A 27,851-nucleotide genomic window follows, 5' to 3' on the forward strand; every position below is an offset into this window, starting at 1 on the left:
AAGCACTGGAAGGCAGGACCACATGAAGAGACATTTTCCAAGTTTTAGATGAGTACATCATCTCAAATGGACTTGACTATTGAAGTTGGCTTCCGATTCAGAGCATCCGATTCGGCAGTTAAGGGGAAAGTTAAGTGACATTTAATTTACAGCTCTGAGCGAACAATCCTCCGTTTTTGAACCTCTTAAATCGCTGCATAGCCGATTTATTTTGACTGGATTATCCCAGAAAGTCTAAAGATTATTGATAACACAGTTTGAGATTTGTGAAACCTTTATTCTATTTGTGAAAATACAAAAAAAGGGAGATTTCAGTGCTTTTTTCACATGTAGACCACATTAGACCAGGTCCTGATCTAAAACCACTATACCTAGACTCATCAAATCTGGACTGGATTATCCCACAGAGGCTAAAGATTCTTTATAACACAGTTTCAGATTTTTGAAACCTTTATTCTATTTGCGAAAATACAAAAAAGGGAGATTTCAGTGCTTTTTTCACATGTAGACCACATTAGACCAGGTCCTGATCTAAAACCACTAGACCTACATTCATCAAATCTGGACTGGATTATCCCAGAGGGTCTAAAGATTCTTTATAACACAGTTTTAGATTTGTGAAACCTTAATTCTATTTGTGAAAATACCAAAAAGGAGATTTTGCTGCTTTTTTAAAATGTAGACCACATTAGACCAGGTCCTGATCTGAAACCACTATACCTAGACTCATCAAATCTGGACTGGATTATCCCAGAGAGGCTAAAGATTCTTTATAACAAAGTTTCAGATTTGTGAAACCTTTATTCTATTTGTGAAAATACAAAAAAGGGAGATTTCCGTGCTTTTTTCACATGTAGACCACATTAGACCAGGTCCTGATCTAAAACCACCAGACCTAGACTCATCAAATCTGGACTGGATTATCCCACAGAGGCTAAAGATTCTTTATAACACAGTTTCAGATTTGTGAAACCTTAATTCTATTTGTGAAAATACAAACACAGGTGGAAGGCTGAGGTTGCTGCAGCAGGGATCAGAATCAGAGAATGAACCTCCAAGCCGGGCAAGCCTTTATGCCTTCTTGGGGCTCCGCCTCTAGATGGACGGGCACAAACAGGACGACACTCCCAGTACCTGCCAGAGGACAGCAAGGCAGGGAGCACAGACAGGCAGAAGGGGGGAGGGGTCGTCACAACATGTTCTTTTGTTTTGTTTTATTGTTCTGTCTTTTTATTTATTTAAGTATTCCAGTGATGTATGTTGCATGTTTTAATTTGATTGTATTTACTTGTTTAAATGAAATTTGTTTTAGGTTCACTTATAAAATCTGCCCAGGGACAACAGATGAAAAATAGCCTCTTGGCTAACTCTGAAAATAGGGAAATACTTACATTATATTAACTAAGTTGCATGTCCGACAGGGCAAGCCACATTCTGGCATGTTTGGGTTATTTCTGTTTTTTCCAAGTAGTCCAGTCGAGAAACAACCATGTCCTCCTCAGTCCCAAATGCATCCCATGATTGTCCTTTGAATCTGGCTATTGTTTTCAGCCACAGCAGCTTTCCCTGTGACCACTCCCTTTGATCAAAAAGCCTATGGACTTGCAGCAGGGTAGACATCCATGAGTCAAGATTTGCATTTTTTGACAAATCATTTTGAATGCCTGTGCATCTAGACCGGGTGAGGACACTACCTATTGACTCAGCTTCCATCACCCACATACCTTTGAATGTTATAAAGATGTCTTCCTGTGTCACTAAGGTCCCAATGATCTTGCCATGTTGTTTGTGCATATATATGTATGAATGTTTTAACCTCCGCTTTGCTGAGCGGAACTTCAATGTCTATATTCGTAATTCTGAGTGTTTGTTTGGCCAGAATATCCACCTGTTCATTACCCTCCACACCAACATGAGCAGGAACCCAGATGAAACGAGTTGCTATGCCTTTGATTTGCATTTTATACAAAATTAGAAATATTTCATTTATTATGTCCATTCTAAATGAAGATCTGCCTGATCGTATACTCGATAAAGCTGAATAGCTGTCAGATGCAATCACAGTATTATGTATTCCTTTCTCCTCTATCCATTCCAATGCCAATACCAATGCCAACAACTCTGTGGTGTATACTGACACATGGTCTGTTACCCTTTTCTTTATATGTGAATTACTCACTGGGATATAAACTGCTGCCCCAGCACGCCCTGTCTCTGGATCTTTGGCTCCATCTGTAAATATGATTGTTGAGTCTGAGTGATATCTTGCAAAATAATCCTGGACTATGCGCCATACGGGTATTTCTTTCTTTTCCTTCAACTCTTTTTGTATATTGAGGTCTACACTTGGCAATGGGAATAACCAGGGTGGAATGGACGAGATTGCAACTGTGGGGCAATACTGTATTTGATTCAATCCTATACTTGCCGCTTTAACATCACCAATCCATCCGAAACTTGTTAAATGTGACTCATTGTGCTCCCAGCAGTCTTTCAAAAATACTTCTCGCTGGATGACTATCACCACGCCCCTGAAGGTTTACCCAGTATGCCAACATTAACTTTACTCTTCTTATCCTTAAAGGCATTTCTCCCATTTCTACCTGTATTGCTGATACTGGAGACGTTTTAAAAGCTCCACTACAAATCCTCAGGGCCTGAGCTTGTAGGACATCCAGCTTTTTAAGGTTTGATTCTGCTGCTGCCATGAACGCTATACACCCATCATCGAATACAGGTCTCATGAGTGCCCAATATATGTTCAGTAGTGATGACCTACTCGCTCCCCACTCCTGTCCCACCAAACACCGAAGTACATTGTTGACCTTTTTACATTTACTTTGAACTTTTCCTATATGATTGCTCCATGTTAGCTTTCCATCAAACCAAACACCAATAAATCTTATTGTATTTACCTGTTCAAGAGGTTGCTCATACAATTTTAATGATACAGGAGCAATTTTATGCCGTTTTGTAAAACAAATGACTTGCGTCTTAGCTACTGACAGTTTGAATCCCCATTTATTTGACCATTTCTCCACTTCAACTATTGCAGCTTGTATTTTCTTTCCAACATGTGCTACATTGCGGCCTTTTGCCCACAAAGCCCCATCATCTGCATACAAAGATTTTCCCACACTTGGATGAACTTGATTAAAAATGTCATGTATCATTATATTGAACAGCAACGGACTACACACACTACCTTGCGGAGTACCATTTTCCACATCATACACACTTGAATATTCTGCACCTACTCTTACTTGTATTTTCCTGTCCCGTAAAAAATTCATAACCCAATTATATGCTTTAACACCAATTCCCAATGATTTTAACTTGATTAGTAATCCTTCCTTCCAGAGCATGTCATAAGCCTTTTCAATATCAAAGAAGACTGCAATCACTACTTCCTTGTTGGTCTGTGCTTTCCTGATGTCTGATGCTAAGCACAATATAGAATCCATTGTATTCCGACCCCTACGGAACCCACATTGATATGGTGATAACAGAGCTTTACTTTCTAAGATATATGTCAACCTTTCTGTAACCATTCTTTCCATGATTTTGCATAAATGCAATGTCAGGGCAATAGGTCTGTAGCTAGATGGATCTGAAGGGTCTTTCCCTGGCTTTAGGATGGGCACTATTATCACTTGTTTCCAAACCGAAGGAAGTTGGCCAGAATCCCACACCCTATTAAACAATCTTAACACAATGACTAGAGAGTTATCCGTCATATATTCCAACATTTTATAGCAAACACCATCTTTCCCAGGAGTGGTTTGACGAGCACTAATAATTGCTTTCCTCAACTCAAACATACTAAAATGCAGGTCCACCTGATCCCCCAACACTTCTACTCTATCCAATATTCTCGGGTTTTTCCATTAATGTATTATCTCTGCACTGCCTGGCTTCCTCTGTAAGGTTATCTGAACTATGAACTTTCTTAAATGTCTGAGCTAGAAGTTCCGCCTTTCCTAAGTTTGTGACAGATATTATGTCCCCTCTGCTCAAAACTGTTGTAGCTAAAACGGCGCTTTTGAGAGATTTTAAATCTCAGATCTGCTCAACTGAACCTGTTACACAGGTCTCAGTGGGTCACGCGCCTCAACCCTGCATTACAATAGGCAGGGACACTCTGCTGTCGCCCATCAGCTGAAAATAGTTAACTAATTAGAGGGGCGTGGCCCCACAGCTGTGAGAACTCAGCAATCAGGTGTCCATCTTAGGTAGCTCTTTCCTGGAGCTTCAGCGTCAGACAGACAAAGACTGACAAAGACATTGGAGTCCTGCGGGAGTAAGACTGACAAAGACATTGGAGTCCTGCGGGAGTCACGAGGGAGGCAAAGAGGAGGCAAATCCTACTTTGATTGAGCTAAGTATCGCTGGTGTTTTATTTCATTTGGTTTTCTAGCCCCTCATGCTATAATCATGTGTATTTTCTCCATTCCTGTTTATGTGTCTTCTCGCAATTATCACTGGCCCTGTGTATCTCCTAATCGATATAACCGGCCTGCTCTCGTCTATCCCACATGCTCCACTGAGATCCAACAGCTAGTTGCAGTTGCCCTGCTGAACTGCCAGTCAGCTGTTCCTAAGGCTGACTTCATCTCTGGCTACGCTTCCCTGCAGTCTCTGGATTTCCTTGCTCTCACTGAGACCTGGATTACTCCTTCCAACACATTCACCCCAGCAGCTCTCTACACAGTATATTCCTTCACCCACACACCCAGACCCTCTGGCAGAGGAGGTGGCACTGGTCTCCTGCTCTCTCCCAACTGGAGCTTTTCCCTCTTCAAGCTACCTAACTTCACTCCTTCCACCTTTGAATTCCATGCCGTCACAGTAACCCATCCTATACAATTAACAATTGTTGTTCTCTACCGTCCACCAGGCGCCTTGGGGGACTTCTTGGAGGAATTAGATAATCTCCTCTCACACATCCCTGAAACTGGCCCTCCCGCTGTACTTCTCGGAGACTTCAACCTCCAGACAGGGAAGATAGACAAACTAACATCTCTGTTAACCACCTTTGCTTTCTCACTGTCTCCATCCCCACCAACTCATAACGCTGGCAATGTCCTTGATCTCATATTCTCAAGGAACTGCAATACTTCTAACCTCTCTGTAAACCCGCTTCACACATCCGATCACTTCTTCATTTCATTCTCTCTACCCCTTTCCAAACATAACAAACTAATCTCTTCTAATTCTGCACCTGTCCGCCGTAACCTCCGTTCCCTCTCCTCCTCTACCTTTGCCTCATCGGTGCTCTCAGCCCTCCCTTCCTCTGACTCGTTCCAACTCCTGACTCCAAACTCTGCTGCAGAAACTCTCCTCTCTACTCTCTCATCCTCTCTGGACTCTCTCTGTCCTCTCACATCTCGGCAGGCTCGTCAGTCCCCTCCTGCTCCCTGGCTAAATGACGCACTGCGTGCTAATAGAACCATCCTTCGGGCAGCAGAGCGGAAATGGTGGAAATCCAAACACCATGACGACCTCCTAACCTATCAGGCTCTCCTCTCCTCTTTCTCTGCTTCCATCTCTCAGGCAAAAAGCACTTTCTTTCAAGATAAGATCCAATCTTCCTATTCTAATCCCAAAAAACTATTTTCTATCTTCTCCACCCTCTTGGACCCCCATAAAGCCCCTTCCCCCTCCTCCCTTCTGTCAAGCGACTTTGTTAACTACTTTGAAAAAAAGGTTGATGATATTCGCTCTTCTTTTTCTGACTCACCTTTACTCACCGCTGGGTCACCAGACCCTCCCTTCACCCTCACACTAACCTCCTTCTCCCCTCTCTCTCCAAGTGAGGTTCTTACCCTCGTTACCTCTGCCCGTCCTACCACCTGTCCTCTGGAGCCTATCCCCTCAAACCTCCTTCAAACTATCGCTCCTGATATTCTACCGTTTCTCACCCATTTCATCAACACTTCTCTAACTTCTGGTCACTTTCCAAACATTCTCAAGGAGGAAAGAGTAAACCCTCTCCTAATGTTATAAACTACAGGCCTGTCTCTCTCCTCCTGTTCCTGTCTAAAACACTTGAACGCGCTGTCTTTAAACAACTCTCCTGTTATCTCCATCAGAACAACCTTCTGGATCCGCACCAGTCTGGTTTCAAGGCAGGTCACTCAACAGAAACTGCTCTCCTTGCTGTCTCTGAGGAACTGCACACGGCTAAAGCAGCCTCCCTCTCCTCTGTCATCATCCTTTTGAACCTGTCTGCTGCATTCGACACGGTGACCCATCAGATCCTCCATAGCACTCTCCAAGAACTTGGAGTTTCAGGCACTGCACTTTCCCTCCTCACCTCATACCTCAAAGACCGCACCTACAGGGTAACTTGGAGAGGGTCCGAGTCCGACCCTTGTCAATTAACTACAGGGGTCCCTCAGGGCTCTGTTCTTGGTCCCCTCCTCTTCTCCTTGTACACAAACTCGCTCGGATCTGTCATTAGCCCGCATGGTTCTTCATACCACTGCTACGCTGACGACACCCAACTAATTCTGTCATTTCTCCGCTCAGAGACCCAGGTCGTCGCACGCATCTCTGCTTGTCTAGCTGACATCTCTCGGTGGATGTCTGCTCATCACCTCAAGCTCAACCTTGACAAGACTGAACTGCTTTTCCTTTCGGGAAAAGATTATTCCACTCTTGACCTAACAATCAACATCGGCACCTCTGTTGTTTCCCCGACTCAGACTGCAAGGAATCTGGGTGTGACCCTAGATAACAAACTGTCCTTCACTGCAAACATCGCTGCTACAACCCGCTGCTGCAGATACACTCTTTACAACATCAGGAGGATACGTCCCCAGCTGACCCAGAAAACAGAGCAGGTTCTGGTCCAGGCTCTCGTCATCTCACGCCTAGACTACTGCAACTCCCTCCTGGCTGGTCTACCTGCATGTGCCATCCGACCTCTGCAGCTCATCCAGAATGCAGCTGCTCGTCTGGTCTTCAACCTTCCAAAGTTTTCCCACACCACTCCGCTCCTCCGCTCCCTTCACTGGCTTCCAGTAACTGCTAGAATCCACTTCAAGACAATGGTACTTGCGTACCATGCTGTGAATGGACCTGGCCCTTCCTACATCCAGGACATGGTTAAACTGTACACCCCAGCACGTGCACTCCGCTCTGCGTCAGCCAAACAGCTCGCTGCACCCACACTGCGAGGCGGACCAAAGTTCCCATCAGCAAAAACACGTGGGTTTGCTATCCTGGCTCCAAAATGGTAGAATGAGCTCCCCATTGAAATCAGGACAGCAGAAAGCTTACACATCTTCAGGTGCAGACTGAAAACTCATCTCTTTCGACTCCACTTCCAGAGATAGAACTATTAACAAAGCACTTATATATTAATAAAGGACTGGCTTATCTAAAGCTTGTTGAGCAGCACTTGAAATGTTTGGCTCTATGAAACCTGATGTACTTATATGATTCTGTTTTCTTCAAGGTTGTTTCTTCCTGGTCGAATGTACTTATTGTAAGTCGCTTTGGATAAAAGTGTCAGCTAAATGTAATGTCTCCTTTTTATTGCGAGATGCAGGGTGTACAGGAGGTTGTCCACTGTGCAAGTGTTTGTCATTGACACGGTTTGCTGTCCAATTGTTCCCTCTCCTCCCCAATGTGGACAGCATCTCTTTTTCTTTTCCCTTGCTTCAGACAGTTTATACTTTTTTCTCTGAGCAGTTGGAGTAGGGGTGCTGAAGTACTTCGACTTTCTTTTCTGCGTTTTACTTCGCTTCCTCCATGTCTCCTCTTGTGACAGAGGAAGTGTCTCTGGTCCCTCAGATTGTCTTTTGTCTTCAGCGTATGTTTTTGAAAAATGCACCTGTTTTTTCATTATTACAACGCCCTTGAATCTTCCAACCACAAACTCTTGCTGTAGCTGGAGAAAGTCTCCTGCTCTTCTGTGCAATTTTGATGAAAGGATCACTTTTTGTTGTTGTGCGGAACCAGTTCTCTACAACAGCATTACTGTCACAGGTTTTGCCAAGATCTTTAAGCATCAGACCTGTCCAAAGAGGCACAGTACCAGAGTAATGGAGAATTATTTCTACAAGAGTCACAATAATGAGGATTTGTTTGGCATGCTCCGTTTGCGTCATCCTCCTTCCCTGCTTCCTCCTGTGCTTGTGTGACCACCTCTTTGATAGGAGCAAAGAAAGGGGATGATTTTGTGAGAGATCTGTGCATGTCTTCAAAATCAGCAGGTGTGTGGTCTTCATCTTCATTTTTGAAATTGATATTTTCTGACTTCTGTGTCCGTATGGCCTCCTGCAGTGCTGAGAGATGTTTCTTGCACCCATTAGTTTCAGTCTTTGATGAAAAAACATGTACCATACACCTTGAAATTGACAATACCTGGCCAAATACAGTAGCATTTTGAAGGAGGGCAAAACAGTACAAAAAAATGTGTTTTGTCTCCTTTCTGCACTGAACCATGGACAACTTCATACTGATCAACTTCAGCATGTGAGCAGCACAGAGGTGTATTACTGTCAGCTGCACTGACAGCTGCCCTTGGAATTAAGATAAGGTTTTAAGGTATAATAATGTATAAGGTTTTATAGAATAAAGGTTTCACAAATCTGAAACTGTGTTATAAAGAATCTTTAGCCTCTGTGGGATAATCCAGTCCAGATTTGATGAGTCTGAGTCTAGTGGTTTTAGATCAGGACCTGGTCTAATGTGGTCTAAATAAAAAAAATAAAAAAAATCTCCCTGGTTTGTATTTTCACAAATAGAATAAAGGTTTCACAAATCTGAAACTGTGTTATAAAGAATCTTTAGACCCTCTGGGATTATCCAGTCCAGATTTGATGAGTCTAGGTATAGTGGTTTCAGATCAGGACCTGGTCTAATGTGGTCTACATGTGAAAAAAGCACTGAAATCTCCCTTTTTTGTATTTTCACAAATAGAATTAAGGTTTCACAAATCTGAAACTGTGTTATAAAGAATCTTTAGACTCTCTGGGATAATCCAGTCCAGATTTTATGAGTGTAGGTCTAGTGGTTTCAGATCAGGACCTGGTCTAATGTGGTCTAGATTTAAAAAAAGCATCAAAATCTCCCTTGTTTGTATTTTCTCAAATAGAATAAAGGTTTCACAAATCTGAAACTATGTTATAAAGAATCTTTAGCCTCTCTGGGATAATCCAGTCAAGATTTGATGAGTCTAGGTCTAGCGGTTTTAGATCAGGACCTGGTCTAATGTGGTCTAGATTTTAAAAAAGCATCAAAATCTCCCTTGTTTGTATTTTCTCAAATAGAATAAAGGTTTCACAAATCTGAAACTGTGTTATAAAGAATCTTTAGCCTCCGTGGGATAATCCAGTCCAGATTTGATGAGTCTAGGTCTAGTGGTTTCAGATCAGGACCTGGTCTAATGTGGTCTAGATTTAAAAAAAAAGAACATCGCATGCTCCATCGCGAGGCATCATTTCTTTTTAAATTGCAACAGGGGGTCCCCGCCAGAGGATAATGCTATATGGGGGTCCTTGGCATGGCAACGTTTGGGAACCCCTGCTATAGTGCACTGGAGTCCGTTGTTATGCCACTGTGTGTGTCGTGTCGTTTTGCTCGGTGCCCCCCGTGCGTAATTAGCACATCGGACAACAACTCAGCAACCCCACTCAAAATACCTTCACTCGCCTCTGTGTAACTTGATTTATGAGGCAAGTATGAGTAGGAGTATCTGCGCTTTCAAAGTTGGGGCAGATAAATATTCCTTGCCAACCTGCCGGCTGCGCGCTTCCTTTTTCAACACCCAGTCAGCCCGCCCTTGTCAAGACATTTGTTGGTACATAAGTGAAACTCGTTTCGCGGAGAAGATCTCCCCGTTAAACTGACGCTGCAGGCGGGTACGTTGAACTTATCCTTGTCGCTCATCGTACCGTAGTACTTATCCTTGTCGCTCATTGTCCGTCGAATATCCAACCTAAAACTAAATTCACCGCGGTCCCTTGTCACCATCTCGAGCTTGGACACGGCAGGAGTAGGAGTCGGTTACACAAATAAGTAGGCTATGTATGGTGCTGATGTTTGAGTGTGGGGGGCCATAGCCTGTACGTGTTTGGTGTGTGTATTTGAGTGTGTATTTGTGAAACGGGGATGAGTTATCACGTCGCCTTCTTAATATCATGGCTGACAGGTTGAGGTTAGTGAGGTGGTGGAGAAAGGTGTCGTTGCCTTTATTTAACGAACGTAATAACATTGTCGTTGTTTTGTTTCCGTATAAGATTACCTAAGTACGGCAGCAACACTAATTGGGATCGTGCGTTCGAGTTTTGGGCTTGATGAGTGTAGCTGTACAGTAAAGTTTGTTCAAAGATCATTGTGGATGTATTAAATCGTAACACATCTCATAACCTGTGACTTCAACGTTTAACCTTCAGGTTATAGAGATGTCCATTCAGATGTAGCGTACATTCATTCTTGCTAGGCGCGCACATGCCGACTAGACTGAAAACATTAGAGCAGTAGTGCAACATTTTTATACATTCAGATACATCGATATTAATTTATTACAGTAGGCTATCATTAATAACTAACTCTTTCCCTTCTGATAGAAATGCAATTCTTCCCTTATGTTTTTAAATGTCTCAAAGAAGTAATTTCACAAGCCTTTGTGGAAGAAACAAGAGTTACTTCCACAAATGACGTTGTTACAGGGGTGTATTAAGGGAGACTGCAATGTTGTGTTCAAGTGCAAGTGAATCCCTGCTGGGGGGAAGCTGTAATGATCTTCAAGGTAATTTGAGAAAATACCAAAAGAAAATGTGTTGGAGTGAGGCGTGAAAGATACAATTGAGGTGAGAGGTGAGGCGATGCGGATAGTTTATCTAATGGAGGTCAATCAGAAAATGGAAGAAATTAGTTCTGACTGGGTGGTAATGACAGGAGGGTGTCAGGGAAGATACTAGTTCGGAATGCTGTATGAATCATGTCTCTGATGGGAAACTACTGTATATCTCCAACAGGAAGTGAACTGAACATTAAATTGGTGATCATCATTGGAACAGGTTTAAGTTTTATTATGCAGAAAGTCTTCTCAGCACTGATCTCCAACATGAAAGGTAGGTCTCTGACAATGTACCAACTTTAAACTGTGTCCAACTTCAACTTTTTTGTCAGTTATTTCATATTTAATTCTTGACAGAGCTGCGGGTCATCTTTATGCTGTTTTGGGCAGCTGGAGTCATGCAGTGCTTTCCAGCCACAGCAAGTCAAGGTATTCTTCTATTGTGCACCTTCTTACATGATAAAAGGAAAGTGTATGTTAAATAATTCCTACTTTATGATGTTACAGGTGGAAACAGTTTGGCAAAGCTGTTTTTCTGCATGGACCCAGGATGTGCCAAAAACGTGATTACCATTTTTTGTGAAAACGAGCTGGTGTCATTTGACCAAATCGCAGATTGTAAGTCTGCAGGACCTCCACCGCCCCAAACTGTCTGCCAGCATAACGGTCGGGCATTCGTTTTCACCAATACAAGCGGCCGGTGTGAATTTGAAGCGGAAATCAGAGATCTTAAGACTGGAAATTGCAAAGGTATTACACTTACTCTCTAAAGCCCATAGGCTTATATTATGATTATCTTAAAAACATTTAGTCATGCAAAAGTCAATGCTGCCGACTTTTATTAACATTTGGGTCATTCCAGAATTGGAGGACAATTTAGACACCAACATTTTTGAAAAATGAACCTTTTATTTTATAATATTTTTGTATGTATTTAGGAAAAACAGATAATAAATCATCAAAAAAAGTGATTTGCCCAGCTAGGCATCAAATGTATATTTTCCAATAAAGAATTACCCCTGTTACTCTAATTATTGTAACAGGGTTGAAAGTAACAGGGTTGAAAATCAATGCTAATTTGAGCTTTAACCTCAGGAATTATTGCTAGATGTAGCATGTAATGCTACTTTCAAGGCAAGGACAAACTTGGATATCTAATGCAAGAAAGATAACTTTGAAATTAATATGCTTTATTCTGATAATATCAGTAACAGGGTTGAGTGGGTCAGAGTTCCACACTCTTTTAAGACCGAAAAGATTGTAAAAATATGAAAAATAAAAGAGAGGACTTAGTTTTGGTCGACCCATGGCACTAGCACATGGCTTGCTGATGTCACTTCCACTGTGTCATCTGAGTTACAGTTTTTTCACTTCCTGTGCCAATCTAAAAAGGTTTGGGTAACAGGGTTGAACGCATGTTGAGGGAGACACCTGTGCAAAATTACTGTTATTTAAAATATGTTTATGATTTAACAAATTGATTTTACCTTTACAAGAGACATATATCAATAGAATAATACCAAAAAAAGTAAATAAAATCCCTATTTTAAATGTTATATTTGACATGCAAGTTGGTCACCAAGAAGCGGGGACAAGAGTAAAATGCCATTTTAGAGTATGTTCGAGAGCTATTTGAAATTTAAATGATATTTTGAAACCACTTTTTCGACAACTTTATATACATTTTGTCTCAAGACAAGTATGTTTAACACAACAAGTGCATGTTTTAGCATTTTGGGCATGGATTATTAGATTTGTTATATGGGGGACATGAAATGTCCTCCAATTCTGGAATGACCCATTTATTCTTATTTAAATTTGACCAATCAATAAGTGGGATTATATGCTGCTGTACTATCGTTGATGCATCTAAGGACTCATCACTTCAGCTGAGGAGGCAGTTGTTTTGACAGCCCTTGATTCCCCCACTTACATTTTAGCTTTTGAATCTTTCTCCTCTCTTCTTTTTACTGACCTTTGATCATTACACTCTTTACAAAGATCAGCGCAAAATGGCCAAACAAGATTCTTTATTTGTATTCTCATTCAAATGTTTCCGTTCGGATCAAATTGTACAATTATTGAATGAACATGTTTGCACACAATACATTTTCTGAAGTCCTGATCAAATAACACTTGGTAATACTTTTCTGTTTTCTCAACTAGACCACAGCGACATTTGCACTTTTTTCAATGGTAAGTTATTTCCTTCAGATTCTCTTTATACCATACTCACATTATTTATTGACCATTGACTGGAGTTTTTCCTCGACTAGGAAACAGTGATGGTGTAGCTACTACTACACCCTCACCAATCACCACAGAGGCTTCGCGACACGATCTTGCAAAACGTGGACACATTGTCGTTGGTAAATTCTGAACACTAGTTAATCTGAATAATGTATTTATTAACAACTTGTTATTTCTGCTTCTGCACAAGAAACTGTTAACAGCAGCCATTGGTTCAAATATTGTTCACTTTTCACATTTCCCATGTACGCTATGATTTGTAATTACGAACAAATAATGCAACTAATCTTACTTGCTTCTGCTCTCCTTTTTTCTGTCTTTGTTCTTTTGCTCACGGCTTAAATGTTTCTCTTTGAAAAGCTGAGAATCAAGTGAGATCAAAGTGTTAAGATGTGTTGCATTCATTGTTTATTGATACAATATCCCTGAAGATCCATCTTTTGATTCCACAGTTGGTTCAGTACTACTACTACTAGGAGTTTTATGTCTGATTGCATATTTAGTACGAAGAAGAAACACAGAGAGGAATCAGCAAACAAGGTAACTGAAATATATTTGTGTTATTCACAAAATCCCCATATTCAAATGCAAAGCTTTTATGATGCCTGTTGCCTCATGTTTTATGTGTTTTTATCTCGGACCCTAGGGAAGAATTCCCCCTAAAAACTAGGTTAGTGAACATTATAATAAAAAGTCAGCATACAACACAGTGTGTGCAAATGTAGATTAAATATACTAATTCTGACTTTTGACTCCTTCAGCGATACTCGTGGTGACCCATTGGAGGATGTCAGCTCTCTACCTCAACATCACCTTGGCACTTAAACATCTGCAGTGGCGTCTTACGAAGTACGACGAAACGTATTATTATTATTTGTTGTTAACTCTCAGGATGATCAACTCACCAAATTGTGTATGTACTGTAAGTCAGGGCTGAGGAAAATATGTAGTGAAATGACTCAACGGTTGCAAGCCGCTCTCTGCCGTCCCCTATAAAAATGCAAAATTTGAAAGGCAGTTTCTCTCTCACCTAAGCACTTTGAATTGCCCTGTGTTTTTTATTCATTTATGTAACTATTAGTTCAATACAATCAGGAAAAGGCGCATAAAATATAACATACATTTTACATTAATTGAGAAACCGAGGGCATTATGAATATATGATTGTGTCCACCTGTGCCCCATTACCTAATGTGTATATTTAGTCCTTCTCTCCCTTTGTCTGGTGTTGGTTCGTCTTGTGATGTCGTTATCTCCATGCCTGTTTGCCAAAGATCCATGTTACATTACCTAGTGATTCTATGGAGAACATAGTAGAGCCTAGTAGTCATTATGGTAACACTTTATTTTGATAGTCCATAGTTAACACTCTATAAGTCATCAGTTGACATTTAGTAGCATGTCAACAGTGCATCAGTTGACATTCAACAGCACCGTTCAAACCGACAAGTAACTAAGCATTAGTTGATGATCAACAGATAAGCAACTAAAGTTCAGTTGACTATTACATTAAGCATTAGTTGATGATCAACAGATAAGCAACTAAAGTTCAGTTGACTATTACATTAAGCATTAGTTGATGATCAACAGATAAGCAACTAAAGTTCAGTTGACTATTACATTAAGCATTAGTTGATGATCAACAGATAAGCAACTAAAGTTCAGTTGACTATTACATTAAGCATTAGTTGATGATCAACAGATAAGCAACTTTAGAGTTTAGTTGACTATCTGTTGATCGTCAACTAATCTAGAGTTGACTATTAGTATACTTTTAGTAGGTTCTCCACTAAGCGTTTGTAGGCATGTGTTAGGACTATCCTATTAAAGTGAAAAACAGTTGAGAACAGTAGAAAGTCTATAACCTATCAACATAACACATACATTCATCCACTATATGCAACAGATATGGGAATAAAGCGAAATGTTTTGCACAACTGATCACGAACACTGGATAACTGAAGTCAATACCAGGCTATAAAGCACAGTACAACAAACACTATACACAGCATATCAGAGAAAGAAAGCTTTTTTATTTTAATAATATACTACAAGTAAAAATTGAGCGGTTGTGAACTACATTCAATTCAGTTATCCAGTGTTCGTGATCGGTTATGCAAAACATTTCGCTTTATTCCCATATCTGTTGCATATCGTGGATGAATGTATTTGTTATGTTGATAGGTTATAGACTTTCTACTGTTCTTAACTGTTTTTCACTTTAATTGGATAGTCCTAACACATGCCTAGAAACGCTTAGTGGAGAACCTACTAAAAGTATACTAATAGTCAACTCTAGATTAGTTGACGATCAACAGATAGTCAACTAAACTCTAAAGTTGCTTATCTGTTGATCATCAACTAATGCTTAATGTAATAGTCAACTGAACTTTAGTTGCTTATCTGTTGATCATCAACTAATGCTTAATGTAATAGTCAACTGAACTGTAGTTGCTTATCTCTTGATCATCAACTAATGCTTAGTTACTTGTCGGTTTGAACGGTGCTGTTGAATGTCAACTGATGCATTGTTAATATGCTACTAAATGTCAACTGATGACTTATAGAGTGTTAACTATGGACTATCAAAATAAAGTATTACCGTCACTATTGATAGCTTTGGTTTCTTTACAATAAAAAATCGTACCAAGCAATGGAATTGAGCATCGGAGTTCTTACAAGGCCATCCTATCACAAGTGGTCACTCAGGAATTAAATAGTTTAGAAATGTGTAAAATTTGGGATTTTTTACTTTTGCACAATTTATTAAATGTTTTGTATAATGTCATGTCATCAACAAAAGCAATAAATATGCACAAATCAACATTTGTGTATGAAATATTTTGCTAAAAAGAATTGCCTTGGTTGTATTTGTTATATGCCCTATTTATATTGAATTGTTGGACTAGCCTGGGGCTCAAGTTTTTCAATGCCATATCTACACTGTTGCTACTGTGCATATGGCAATACAATCTGGAATCTTGATCTTGTGTTGAAATAGTCCAGCAGCAAGTCCTCAAAAAAGGCTTTAGTTTTCGAGATACCCCTACCCGAGTTAGAACAAATGACAATAATGGTTTTTCTTATCTTTAGGGTCTCCCATTATTGAATTTGATTGTTGTCAAATTTTATTTTGGGGGAAAAAAACGTTTTTTGGGTTGTTCTTTAGATCTACCCCAATCCCTGAAAAAGAGCCAAATTAGACCAGGCCGAATATGAGGATGGTGACAAAAAAGCCCATAACTTGAGAATGACAAGTCTTTTCCTCTTCAGATTTGCTGAGGTATGAACCAGGTAGCAGTCCTACATCACTAAACAGTCAGACAATTATTTAACTAAAGAAATACTGAATTATAGTCCTGTAAACTTAGCTTTAGTTTAGACGGAAATTGTAGTTTTTGGTGATATGAACATAGGACTCAATCACTTTTCTCTCATTTATTAGAAAAACAGAAATCCCTAAAAAATATACCATTACTGAATTGTCTAGGGTGTTATTGAACACTAACCAGTAGTTGTATGGAAATATCTGGTACAGTTCTATTGCAAATGACATTTCTTTAGACATAGGCCTACCTCTTCTCTGATACAGTCACATTCCGAATGGGGGAGAAGTGGCATAATAGCTTATAAGTTAAGAATGCTCACTCTGATGGTCATTATATTTGGAGAGGGAAATACCGGGTGGCTAAACTTCATCACCAAATAGTCAGAATAAGAGTAACCCAATACAATCAAGGGTATTAGTTCTAAATTGCAAGCCTCTAAAACATAAGTGTAAATAGTACAGGTTGTATTGAAACTGGAACCTTAATTCAAAGTACAGTACACAAATCATCAAATCATTCTGTGAGAGGTCAAGTATATAGATACTAGAATATAATTTTAAATGTCAGGTTCCTCAGAAACGTTAGGGGACACATGTTGACATTCTGCACAGCAGGTGCAGAACCCCGTACAGGAAAAGCCAACAGAGAGGCACTGGCACTTCCCGCTCTCTCCACACTTTGCATCTTTGCAATACAAGTGAGTAATATCTCTCACTTCTGTAGGTGCTGGGGGTTTTGTAAATAGCACTGGTTGAATGGCCCCATCTCTGACAAACCACCCCACCAAACATGTATTTGTTTGCATAATATATGAGCAGTACTTCCACACCTGTGTCATCAGACCTCACAATGATGTAGGAATATGACTCTGCAAGATGTATGGCATGGAGCACCCTCCTTGTGACTGCCTCCTCCTGATCACTGTACAGTGATGTCAAACTGCTTACTCCTGCTGTGCAGATGCTCTTCACCTCCTCCCCTTCGTCAAATCCTGAGTGTAGTCTCTGTGGGGCAGCAGTGACAATGTAGTTGCTCACAAACATGCACGGTGCAGTCTTGTTTCCACTACTCCTCAACTACTTCCTGTAGTTTGGGACATTTGTTTTGCTTTAGTTTATAACACTTGTGTTATTCTTCAGAGATGGGTCCTCATTACAGATCTGCACTTTTGCCTAAACATTTGTTTTTTGGCCTATCTTAAAGGCTTCAGTGGCCTGTGGAGTCCTCAGGTGGTCTGGGAGGGAATTCAACAGGTGAGGAGCAGCTCCACAGAAACCCCGATCCCCCACTGTGCGGAGTTTGATCCTGGGGGGGCGAAGCCGATGGTTAGTTGTGGAACGGAGGTTGCGTGTGGAGGTTTGTGATGTGAGTAGTTATTTTAGGTATGAAGGGGCATTCCCGTGGATGCACTGGTGGGCGAGCAGTGAGATCTTGTATTCAATCCCGAATGAGACAGGAAGCCAGTGGAGGGAATGAAGGACGGGTGTGATGTGGTTGTATTTTCTCACCCTCATCAGGATCCTAGCGGCACTGTTCTGTACGTATTGAAGCTTCTGAAGGCTCCCGCTAGGAGTCCCAATAAGGAGAGCGTTACAGTGGTCAAGCCTTGAGCAAACGAAGGCATGGACCAGTTGTTCAGCATCTGAGAGGAGTTTTGCAATGTTCCTGAGGTGGTAGAAGGAGGTTTTGCACAGGTGTTTGATGTGGGTGTCAAAGGTCAGATGTCAGTCAAATCTCACACCCAGGTTGGTAACTGATGTGGAGAGGGGTATGTTTTGGCCATAAAAGGTGATGTGGGTTATGGGCGATGACTGGACCTGGTTTGGTGTGCCAACTAAAATAGCTTCTGTTTTGGAGCTATTTAGCTGCAGGAAGTTTTGTTGCATCCAAGCCTTTATGTTGATGGGAACGGTGATGATGATGGTGACAGTGAGGATGCATGTGGCATTGGGTCTGTCTTTATATATAGCTGCGTCTCATCAGCGTAGCAATGGAATGATATTCCATGCTGGCTGATGACACGGCCAAGGGGCAGAGTGTACAGGGTGAACAGAGTGGGCCCGAGGACCGACCCTTGAGGGACACCACGGGTGACAGGGTGTGTCTGGGACCTCGCACCTCCCAAGGAGACATACTCTGTTCATCCAGACAGGACTGGAACCAGCTCAGGGCGGAGTCAGAGAGTCCGATGGTGTATTGGAGGCGCTGAAGGAGGATGTTATGGTCGACAGTGTCGAATGCTGGAGTCAGACCCAGGAGGATGAGGAGAGATAGGGAACTAGTGTCAGCCGCCATCAGCAGGTCGTTTGTGACCCTGACCAGAGCTGTTTCAGTGCTGTGGGCGGAACGGAAACCGGACTGGAATTTCTCAAAGAGGCCGTTTAGTTGGAGATGGTCCTGAATCTGGGCGGCAAATACAATGATGTACCAGCATGTCATGCACTCACTGGCTGTGGCACAACAAGTAGTTTGTACATAATAGGAAAGACAACAGCATTCACCAAACTCAAGAGCCATCCCAGCGAGCTCAAAGATCTGGCCCATTTTGGACTCTCTGCCAGCTTGGAAGAGTCTTTGCCAGTCGCAAGACAATTGGCGCCTCTGCTATATGGAAAAAAGAAAAAGGAAATTGGACTGATGTGCACAAACTTGGATGAACTGAGGTTCATAATTGCATCAACAACATATGCAGCCTCGGAAAATCTGCCGCCAACAGAGGATGCATTTCAACAACATGTAAAAAGCAATGTTTCAGACAGCGATATGGTGTCACAGTCCGAACCCAAACCCTTGTTATGGAGTCCTGTTGGCAAGGGGTGGATTGTCAGAGATCGGGCCATTAAACCAGGGTACACATTGACAGAATGTCAACATGTGTCCCCTAACGTTTCTGAGGAACCTGACATTTAAAATTATATTCTAGTATCTATATACTTGACCTCTCACATAATTATTTGATGAATTGTATACTTTACTTTGAATTAAGGTTCCAGTTTCAATACAACCTGTACTATTTACACTTATGTTTTAGAGGCTTGCAATTTAGAACTAATACCCTTGATTGTATTGGGTTACTCTTATTCTGACTATTTGGTGATGAAGTTTAGCCACCCGGTATTTCCCTCTCCAAATATAATGACCATCAGAGTGAGCATTCTTAACTTATAAGCTATTATGCCACTTCTCCCCCATTCGGAATGTGACTGTATCAGAGAAGAGGTAGCCTATGTCTAAAGAAATGTCATTTGCAATAGAAATGTACCAAGTATTTCCATACAACTACTGGTTAGTGTTCAATATCACCCTAGAACATTCAGTAATGGTATCTCTTTTAGGGATTTCTGTTTTTCTAATAAATGAGAGAAAAGTGAAGGAGTCCTATGTTCCTATCACCAAAAGTACACTTTCCGTCTAAACTAAAGCTAAGTTTACAGGACTATAATTCAGTATTTTTTTTGTTAAATAATTGTCTGACTATTTGGTGATGTAGGACACCCACCTGGTTCATACCTCAGCAAATCTGAAGAGGATAAGAGAGGCCATTCTCAAGTTATGGGCTTTTTTGTCACCATCCTCATATTCGGTCTGGTCTAATTTGGCTCTTTTTCAGGGATTGGGGTAGTTCTAAAGAACAATCCAAAAAACACTTTTCCCCCCAAAATAAAATTTGACAACAATCAAATTAATTAATGGGAGACCCTAAAGATAATACAAATCATTGTTGTCATTTTTTATACAGTACCTCGGGTAGGGGTATCTCAAAATCTGAGGGCCCTTCCTGCTAGACTACACGTGCCTTGGTCCTGCAGAGGGCATCCTCGAGTCGCTTTTCATCCAGTGGTGCACTGAATGGCACGGTGCATGTACAGAGGCAGGGATAAAGACACGCAGGGCTTCTTGCTGCTCAGTGGAGGACTGACTTCAGTTGTGCACAGTCAGCTGGTGGGGAAAACACACCACTAACAGCGGAGATTTCCCTTATCCGCAGTTATTTATCTGCTGGGGATCGACTGCTTGAGGAAAGGTCTTTCTGTGAGGACTGCAGCACCCTGTGAGGGAAATATTATTTCTACAGGCATACGCAGAGGATCACGATTGGCTGGTAAGGTTTCTGTGAGTTTCATATCATGACCGAAATAAAATTTTAACAACAGAGCATATTGTTATTACGTTTGGTGTTTATGAATGTCTGCAGGTGTTGCGACAGGTGAAAAAATGCAGGTGCGCGTTAACACTTTCTGGTGCGATATCATTTTCTTAAAGAAACATTGTATTAATTTTAAATGGTGTATTTCGCCTAACAACTTATTTTCCCCTACTAGATATGTTGTGTTATTGGGTAGAGGTCAGGGAGTTATATTTTGTAATTTTACCAAGATTTCACGACAATATTTAATTGAAAGCATGGAATTAAATGAGGTTGTTGATGACGGGGGTTGCTCATGACTTTCATACTGAAACTCTGAATAAATGAAATGTTCTTGCTGTTATTCTTGGGGTTAGCCCTGTCGCACCACCAGTGTAGCTGGTTAGCTCCTCGACAGTCACTAGTGTTTGCTGTATCAACATTTACTTTTGCTGCCGTTTCTTAAAACAGGAGGAAGACAGTTTGAATGTGTCTGCAACTCTATCTTGCAATTGTACTAAGAAACTGGAAGTCTGTTCTGTTTGGTGGGAAATGAGGCAAGCATTGTGAAGGTTGTGTAACAAATTAGGGGGCAGAGGAAGAAAGACACATTTTACATCTTCACCACAGAAAAATGGAAACCTGGACAAACTGACCTCCGGGTTTGTATGAGTGTTGAACAAAGTTAATGTTAAGATCCCCTCATGCCTCAGTTTAACCTTTTGAGAGGCAAGTTACTGAGCAACTACTACATGTGTGCAAAAATACAGCTGCTACATCTCTCAGGCACAATATGTGCAGTAAAGGCCAGTTGACAGATTTTCTGTATTTCTGATATATTATCTGTGTACGTCATTAAATTGCGCTGGAGCAGCTTTTCATTTACTGCCCTGAGCCTTAGTACCTATCACATTATCACTGCTCTTTACACTGAAGTGCAACATTTCTCCCTCTGGTAGTTGGCAGCCAGGGTGAAACTGTGAAATAGCTTTCGGCAGTCGAAAGGAAAAAAAAGTGATATCTGGTTATCTTGTATAATCCAGGAGAACGAGAGATGTGAGCAAGACAGCTGTTTTAGAAAACTCAACAAACGCAGGGTCCAGTAAAACAAGCGTTTCCTTCTGGGCATCATTCAACTGTTGAGCTTGTACTGAAATACAGATGATTTTTATAGACAAAAGTGTCTGATGGAGAGTTTTGCTTTGTCATAATGAAGGATGAAAAGTTGTCTCACCTTTATGATGTGGGTTACTTTCTTATAGCAGTCTTCTTTGTAATGGGTCAGATTTGACCCTTTGACCCTTTTCACATTGTAGTCATGTGTCTTTGTATCGCAGAGTGGCGTATAAAGAATGATATGTTACATAACTTTGACAAGTTCCTAGGAATATTAGCCATCAACCAATATGTCATTTGGATCAAAATGTGACATCATGATGATTGTAGAAAATGAATAATCATGCAAATCTGAGCCAATCTTTCAGACAAAGTTACACAAGATTATGAGTGTGTGGTCTCCTTAATGAACCTCCTGTTCCTTCATTTGACTGGGAGGCAAAGGAATATGGTGAAGCTCATGCCAGGTTGGTCTGCTCGCCGCAGAGGATGTTTGAAAGGGAAAACAGCTCATGCAAATCCGCTGCTTTCTCCTTGGGACTCACACCTGCGCTTCTGGGCTGCCTGCTGCCCCGGCCCTGATATGTCGCTTATCAGAGCGAGAAGCATCTGTACATTATGTCATCATTTCCATCTGAGTCGCAGCAGAAGTGACACAGCACGGTAGAGCCAAAACTTAATGAACCCAAATCATGTTCATTCTGTGAATCTCAGCTCTTCTTGGGCTTTTACTTGAGGGATCAGATTCTCTTTATCATTAATGATGAAATTGTAACACTGTCTGTAACATTAAGCACTAATGGCATCTTCCTCTGCAGACTTAAAGGCACCTGTTACAATTGTTTAGTTTATTTTAAACTTATGCAGGATCTTTGCAGTTCGGAATATGTATCCTCATGGTTGATTGCACTTAACCTAAGTTGCTTTGGATAAAAGCGCCCGCTAAATGTGATGTTATTAATCAATAGCACTGATTCAAAGCAGGAGGGCCATATTTTTAAGCCAATATTAGTTTATCTTTTCCCTACTGGATGAGCTTCCTGTCTAGGGGTTATACGGTATAATTAACAGCTGTAAAGTTAAGTCTTGTGATTTTGGATCTAACAGCCATGGGATCCAAGTATAGGACCAAAACATCAGGCACATGAGACTCATAAAGACACTTACAAGTCAGTGCCCTGAACAGTAGTTCTCAGCCTCTCTATTTCTCGTTCCTGACAGACTGACCACCATGTGCCTTGATACTCTGATAAATAAATGCTTCACTATGTTGTGATAATGAAATCCTGCACCTCGTAATATTTCTGTGTGTTTAGTGTGACCTCTCTTCCCACTACACCCACTCTGATTCTCCTCTCAGAGGATCCTCTCTCGCTCCTGTCTGCAGTGTTATATTCTGGGTCAAAGGAGTGCTAATGCGCTACGTCCTAGTTGCAATCTGATGAAAGCAGGACAAGAGTGTTTGTTTTCTTTGCAGAGCGCTTCATATCAGGTCATTCAGCACCAAGCCTCTCTTATTTTGTGGTGCTTTTCTCTGCATTGATGTAACAACCTTTAATCGGGTCACTTTAGAGAATTAATTGAGCATTTCCTTATATAATGAGATTTGAGATAATTTCCATACAGTTTGAAGAAGGTAAAGGAAAAAAAGCGACATCCTTCTTAGAAACCTATTTGTATTAATTCCTGAAGTGGACATTAGTTGGAGCTACTGTTTTTAGTTGTCTTTGATTCGAGCAGTTGTGAGTTTTCAGACTTTAAAACATGTGGTTTGTTTTGTACTTGCTGATGGGTTAATGAGTGTTATGTGTTATGTGGCTTTGCCATTTCACCAGTAAGTCAGTGCTAGGCCTTAAGGGCTTACCACTGTTTTCCTTTCTTATTAGTTAAGCTTGTACTATTTGGATTAATCAGTAACTAAACATTTTTACTAAAAACACTGTTTGTGTCATAATTACAGCAATACATGTGTTCCTGTACTGCAAAGTCTTGTTCTGACGTGTACATTGATTCTGATGATAAGCTCATATCGTATTTGCCATCTCAGACTGTTGACCAAGATCTACATTAGGAAAGCATTAAAGCGGCAATAGAGAAGTTGTTTGCTTTAACTTCATGAATCATTATGAATGTAATTGATTGCACAATGTAATGGCTAAAGTAGAGTGTCACCACTGGTATTTACATTGGTTTTTTATTAGCCTCACTTTCTCTGTGCAATCCTGTCTGCCAGGGTATGATCACCCAGACAAATGAGAGCTCAATTCCAGGCACAAAGTAAGTTTGTCTATCAATGCGTAACTAGAACAGTAAGAGCATGGCACTTGTATTTTCCTCTGGAGCAATCGGTAGCTATCCCCAGTTACCAAAGAGTATCAGTGCAAGTTATTTGCAGCTACTGTTCCTGTTCCTAAGAGTTGGTAACTTTAAGGAAAAGGGAAATCAATCAAGCTGTATTTGAGACCGTGGCGGCAAAAATTCGGAAACGCTGGGATGGGGAAAATTAAAATGCTGTCTCTTTCCACTTTATTTACCAGATTTGACATTTTTCGAGATAAAGTGATTCATTTCTCACAGAAACATTTGTTTACAAAAGACTAACAGAATATATTACTACAGTAATTGAGTCAGTGTTAAAAGCCTCCTAAAATAGAGAGTCCGGGGCAGCACAACCATACTCCATTGACCAGAAGAGGTTTAGCCTCCACACCTCTGTTTATTTGTGTTGCACCTCTACCTAAGCACAGCGTGGGCTGCTTTCTCTCTCTGTTATCTGTTTTATTGTTCTCTTTCATAACCCAGGGTGAACTCATGTCAGCAAAAAGAACATTGCCACCAGTTCACAGTCAGGACTTCATAATCAACTTTCTTTTATTACAGGGCTGTGATCAATCTTGGGGACTGGAAGCCAGGAAATATCAGCGCTTTGCGGCAGAATTAGACAACTCTTTTTTGTTTTTAATTTGCAATACATACAGTAAGCTGCGTTGCTACACTGGCTTTCCTAAACTCATGTTTTACAGAGATGTGATAATCCTGGGAAGATTTTCACAAATGCCAGTGTCAGAGTTTGTTAAGAAAGCCCCTGATTTACTTTGCAGCAGGTGAATGTGGATGGAGAATTTCCCAGTATTATCGCTTTGATCTTAATGAGCTCTGAAGGGGAGTTTCCCCCTCCCTGGCCCAGCGTTTGAGAGGATGCAGAAATCTCCCAAAGGAGGCCTGCAGCAGTAATTGGCTGATAATTGAGCTCTCCTGTTTAACGATTGGTTGGTTGGAAGGTTGCTGGCAGGGCAACTTGGCAGCCCTGATGGAATTCAGATTAGTCGGAGGTTGTGGTGTTTGCTGTTGTTGTTGTTGTTGTTGTTTTGGCCCTGCTGAGCCCCCTATAGTACCCCTCCTACTTCCCTGCCATGGTAATAACAAGGCTTGCAGAGGCCCATTCAGGGGACCCGAGGGTACTGGAGTAAACGAGTGGGAAGGAGCGTTGACAAATGAAATGGTTGGACTACGACATAGAAATTCCTCGTCTTTTCTTCAGCAGCCGGTGACCTTCGATCAATGAAGGCAGGGTGATGTAATCCCCTCTTACCCCCACGATTGATCACTTCTGAGAGTAATAAATATAGTCACTTGTTCCCACAGCTTTATGCTTAGCTACTAAACCTGTCAGTCAACTTTGTCGCTTAAAGAAGAGCAAGAGGACCTTTGGACTTCAGGGCAGGGCTGAGTTCAGCTGGGCTTGCACACGTCTCTAAACATCTCATGTGTCATGTGATCTTGCTTAGGCTATCTCTGAGATATTACTGGTTGTGAGCGAATCAAAACACTGCTCTATATGCCCTTTTCTCAGAAATTTTCCAGCTGTAGTGTGTCGCTCCATCAGGGCTGCCTCTCCCCTGCTTATTTGTCTTTAGAGAACATAGTCTCTGTTTCACTGCATATACTCATCTCTATGTTTCTCTCACCCCCCCCCTCCGCTGCATTCCCTCGGTTGAATCATGTGACTCTCTGGACACAGTGCGTGACCTCCTCCTCACTGCTTTTCATGCAGAGTGGAACCATAGTGAGACGCTCTCTGAATTACAAATACAAGCCAAGAGCTCTCCTGGGTTTTTTGCATTCATGTTCTCTTAGAAAACAACATGTGTTCGTTATTTTTGCCCTATATGTTGTCCTTGTGTTTGCATCTATATAGTGGTCTGCTTCCTTTTCTGTCCCGCTGGGAAACTTTGAATAACACTTGGTGTAGTCTTGTTGAAGCACCCTAAATGTCTACTATCATCCTTATTGTTCACTGTTTCTGTTTCCCTCTCCCATTGTCATCCTCCTCGGTCTCTTTCACCCCCTTCTTCTGTTTCACTCATTTTTCCTTTTCCTCTCGTGTCATCGGAAAGGTCAAAGCGCTCGTCGAGCAGTCCCTCTCTCTCTCTCCCTCCCACCTAGTGTTTCGCTTTGTTTGCTGTTTACAAAAGGTCAAGTACTGTCCATAGTTAAAGTGTACATTTAGTTGGTGCTAGTTGCCTGGCAAGTGATATATGCTTACATGTGCTCACTTTTGTTTGTTTATGATTGCCATTTATCTGACTGATCCTTTCTACTTGGCGATTGGAGGGGAGCCCACACTTTAGGGACAGCAGATATTTTCATTGTTTACAGTCTCACATTTCTGCACTTATGTTATGCTTCTCCTTGCAGCATCATATTGTAAGATGTAGAGAATTTAATGTACACTCTTTTGGCCGGTTCATCAGTCCATTTGTACAAAACTCTCCAACTACTGGGTTGTTGTCACTCTCATGAAAAGATGCATTTAAAACCTTTGACCACACATTCTCATTAGTCCCAGATGTACTCTGAAATCAATGCAAAATACGGGATGATGTGGATATTCTAACATGCATAACAGCAATTATTCCCCAACAAGGAACAAAAGGAAAAACATTGTGACCTATTCATAGTCTTTTCATTTAGCGCTGCCCTTTGTTCAAACATTGTTCCCTTACTAATGTTGGTAATAGAAGATGTCTGCACATTGTAGATCCAACCAATCAAACGGCGCGATGGGCTGCCAGTGTGGCTACAGATTGGTTTTCTTGTTTATATATATACAGTACATATACTCTCCACACACATACACACACGTCTTTGCAAGCGCTGCAGTGCTGCATAGTGCCTATGTACGCAGGCAGATCTCTGCAGCACAGCTTGTCCCTCAGAGCGATGATAAAAAAAAAACACACCTCTAGCGGATACAGAAAAATATGGAACATAACGCCCCAAAAACCATCCAGAATAATACCTGCCTGCTGTTTTACTGCTTCATTTAATGTGGGGACTCACCAGGGAGAGTGTGTGTGTGTGTGTGTGTGTGTGTGTGTGTGTGTGTGTGTGTGTGTGTGTGTGTGTGTGTGTGTGTGTGTGTGTGTGTGTGTGTGTGTGTGTGTGTGTGTGTGTGTGTGTGTGTGTGTGTGTGTGTGTGTGTGTGTGTGTGTGTGTGTGTGTGTGTGTGTGTGTGTGTGTGTGTGTGTGTGTGTGTGTCTCTTTGACAATAACAAGCAGATATATTTATTTTTTTACTGAACGTTTCACAAAGACAGTGTTTGTGACTCTATCCCCCTCACTGTCTGTCCCACTGCCCAGCATTTTCTTCTCCTCCACCTGTCTCACTTTTTGTCTTTTAGCAAAACACTTTCAACACAGTCATTGAAGCGTTAGCCAAGGAATGAATCTGAATGTTTTTGAGGTGATGAGGACGACATATTGTTTGTTTGTGATTTGTGCCATTTAGGGGAGCCCACACATCAGATTGGTTTCCCAGTATATGATTCATAACAGAGCATGACACATTTCACAGAAGGATCTATTTTACACGGTTGGGGTAACTAAGCCAATTATGTAATCACACTGACACACCAAACAGTGAACAAGTGTTTACACAAGGCTTCGGAAAGATAATGAATACTGCTCTACGCCATTTAGCCATGGGACATGTCTTTTTTTCCTATTGTTATTTTTCTATATCCTTATATTTTACAACAATGCAACTGAACAAGTTTTTCTTAGTGAAATGTTGCTTGGAGGTGGAGTTTCTTTGAGCCGAAGGATCAGAGCAGTTAAGTTGATGAAGCCGATCCCCTGCAAGCCGAGCTAAGCTGACTTCCCACATGCATCTTCTTGATTGTATCCATGCAAATCCAGATATCTGTGCTTATCC

The 27,851-nt window shown here is 41.2% G+C and overlaps 2 protein-coding genes across 7 annotated transcripts in view; both read left to right on the plus strand.

Annotated features, from left to right (window-relative positions):
* The first annotated feature begins 9,320 nt into the window (after positions 1-9,320).
* LOC307044510 (uncharacterized protein) lies at positions 9,321-14,877 on the plus strand. 5 transcript variants are annotated; one of them, XM_079689816.1, is made up of 9 exons: positions 9,321-9,872; positions 10,992-11,087; positions 11,171-11,242; positions 11,321-11,563; positions 12,980-13,009; positions 13,090-13,182; positions 13,516-13,603; positions 13,710-13,733; positions 13,825-14,877. In XM_079689816.1, exons 2-9 carry the CDS (start codon positions 11,048-11,050, stop codon positions 13,886-13,888), a joined length of 654 nt encoding a protein of 217 aa, XP_079545942.1. In that variant the 5' UTR covers positions 9,321-9,872; positions 10,992-11,047; the 3' UTR covers positions 13,889-14,877. The 5 variants fall into 5 exon arrangements, with proteins under 5 accessions (XP_079545942.1, XP_079545943.1, XP_079545940.1 ...); XM_079689817.1 differs by lacking the exon at positions 9,321-9,872 and adding an exon at positions 9,894-10,029; XM_079689818.1 differs by lacking the exon at positions 9,321-9,872 and adding an exon at positions 10,063-10,168.
* A 5,406-nt stretch (positions 14,878-20,283) lies between these two features.
* pip5k1bb (phosphatidylinositol-4-phosphate 5-kinase, type I, beta b) overlaps positions 20,284-27,851 on the plus strand; it is a 35,501-nt gene continuing 27,933 nt past the window's right edge. The window contains exon 1 of one of the 2 annotated variants that reach the window (XM_079690803.1): positions 20,284-20,505. The gene's annotated coding sequence lies outside the window, so the exon portion shown is untranslated. The remainder of the gene's footprint in view (positions 20,506-27,851) is intronic. The other variant, XM_079690802.1, reaches the window with a different exon arrangement.

Source organism: Notothenia rossii (genome assembly GCF_949606895.1).
Source record: "Notothenia rossii genome assembly, chromosome: 6".
Taxonomy (NCBI): Eukaryota; Metazoa; Chordata; class Actinopteri; order Perciformes; family Nototheniidae; genus Notothenia; species Notothenia rossii.